At 40.3% G+C, this 1536-nt stretch overlaps 1 protein-coding gene across 1 annotated transcript in view; it reads left to right on the forward strand.

The window, feature by feature from the left end:
• Window positions 1–1536, forward strand: part of dst (dystonin) — a 159104-nt gene that overhangs the window by 109307 nt on the left and 48261 nt on the right. The window contains exons 44-45 of the mRNA XM_016566904.1: window positions 359–676; window positions 1123–1289. Of these exons, the coding sequence (XP_016422390.1) occupies window positions 359–676; window positions 1123–1289 (485 nt within the window). The remainder of the gene's footprint in view (window positions 1–358; window positions 677–1122; window positions 1290–1536) is intronic.

Here is a 1536-nt window from a genome sequence, read left to right on the forward strand (position 1 = left end):
CTTTAAAGTTTTCCAAATGAAGTTCTTAGCAATGCATTAAGTTTTGATATATTTACGGTAGGACATTTACAAAATATCTTCATGGACCATGATCTTTACTTAATACCCTAATGATTTTTGGCATAAAAGAAAAATCGATAATTTTGACCCATACAATGTATTTTTGGCTATTGCTACAAATATACCCCAGCGACTTAAGACTGCTTTTGTGCTCCAGGGTCACATATTTGTATTATTTCTGTCGTTCCATTTGGTTCTACAGACTTCACCTTTAATAAACACAGTAATGGCATAACCACAAAAAAAAAGAAAGAAAACCTTAAAAAATGGGGAAAAAACGCCTGTCCATTTCTTTCAGGCTCTGGAGCAGGACATGTCCAGCAGGCAGAGCAGCATCATGGCCATGAAGGCAAAGGTGAAGAAGTTTGTGGAGAGCGCTGAGCCGGCCGCTGCCGCCCTCCTCCAGACTAAGATGGAGGGCTTGTCCCAACGGTTTACTGACGCCTCTGAGCAGCACAAGCAGCAGGTGGCTCAGATGGAGGAGCTCCAAGACAAGGTGGAGCAGTTTGAGAAGACATCTGAGAAGGTGCAGCAGTTTGTGCTGAAGAGCTCGCAGGCTCTCTCCGAGACAGACGGGCCAGGAAAGACCGTCGCTGAGCTCTCACAGCTCCTCCAGGTGTGCTGCTCACGACTGCACTGCTCCTAAACTACATATTTTGATTGGACTTTTATACTTTTGGTTCATGTCTGTTAGCTTTGAGGAATGCCCTATGTGTCGTCCAAAAAGCTGATTGGCCTATAGTGGATGTGAACACTAAAAATTACAGTCTTTTTCTTCTAAGAAGGCAGACTAAAGATACTCATTTCAGGGTGAATGCAATTTATTTATTTTTTTTGTCCGAAGAAATGCTCTAGCTTGAAAATATCGATCCATAATACCACCTTCCAATGAATAGCAATAGCAAATACATTAAAAACATGGCTGTGAAGTTATTATTAAAAAAAAAACCGGGATGGACAGCGAGACAGCTCTCTATAGTTTGGAACAGAGACAACCTGTCTATGATCAGTTATCTGTTAATGTTTCACATCCTGAAGTTGTAATAACATCTTTATTTGTAGGACACAAATGCAGAGTTAGCCGAGCACTCAAAGGACGTGGAAACGCTCCAGAAACTGACTGAGGAACTCTGCAAGCTGGGTCCAGAAGGAAGTGCAGCTCTTCTTCAGAGCAAGAAGCAGAACATCTCTGACAGCTTTAATGCTTTTAAGGAGACGATTACTGAGAAGTAAGTGATTATTAAGTAACAGCACTTAGCATAAAACAATACTTAGAATAAAACACAGACTATGCCTCAAATTATGATATGTGACCCTGGAGCACAAAACCAGTCTTAAGTCGCTGGGGTATATTTGTAGCAATAGCCAAAAATACATTGTATGGGTCAAAATTATCGATTTTTCTTTTAAGCCAAAAATCATTAGGATATTAAGTAAAGATCATGTTCCGTGAAGATATTTTGTAAATTTCCTACC

Source organism: Sinocyclocheilus rhinocerous, unplaced genomic scaffold (assembly GCF_001515625.1).
Source record: "Sinocyclocheilus rhinocerous isolate Xijiao unplaced genomic scaffold, SAMN03320098_v1.1 scaffold552, whole genome shotgun sequence".
In the NCBI taxonomy this organism is placed as follows: Eukaryota; Metazoa; Chordata; class Actinopteri; order Cypriniformes; family Cyprinidae; genus Sinocyclocheilus; species Sinocyclocheilus rhinocerous.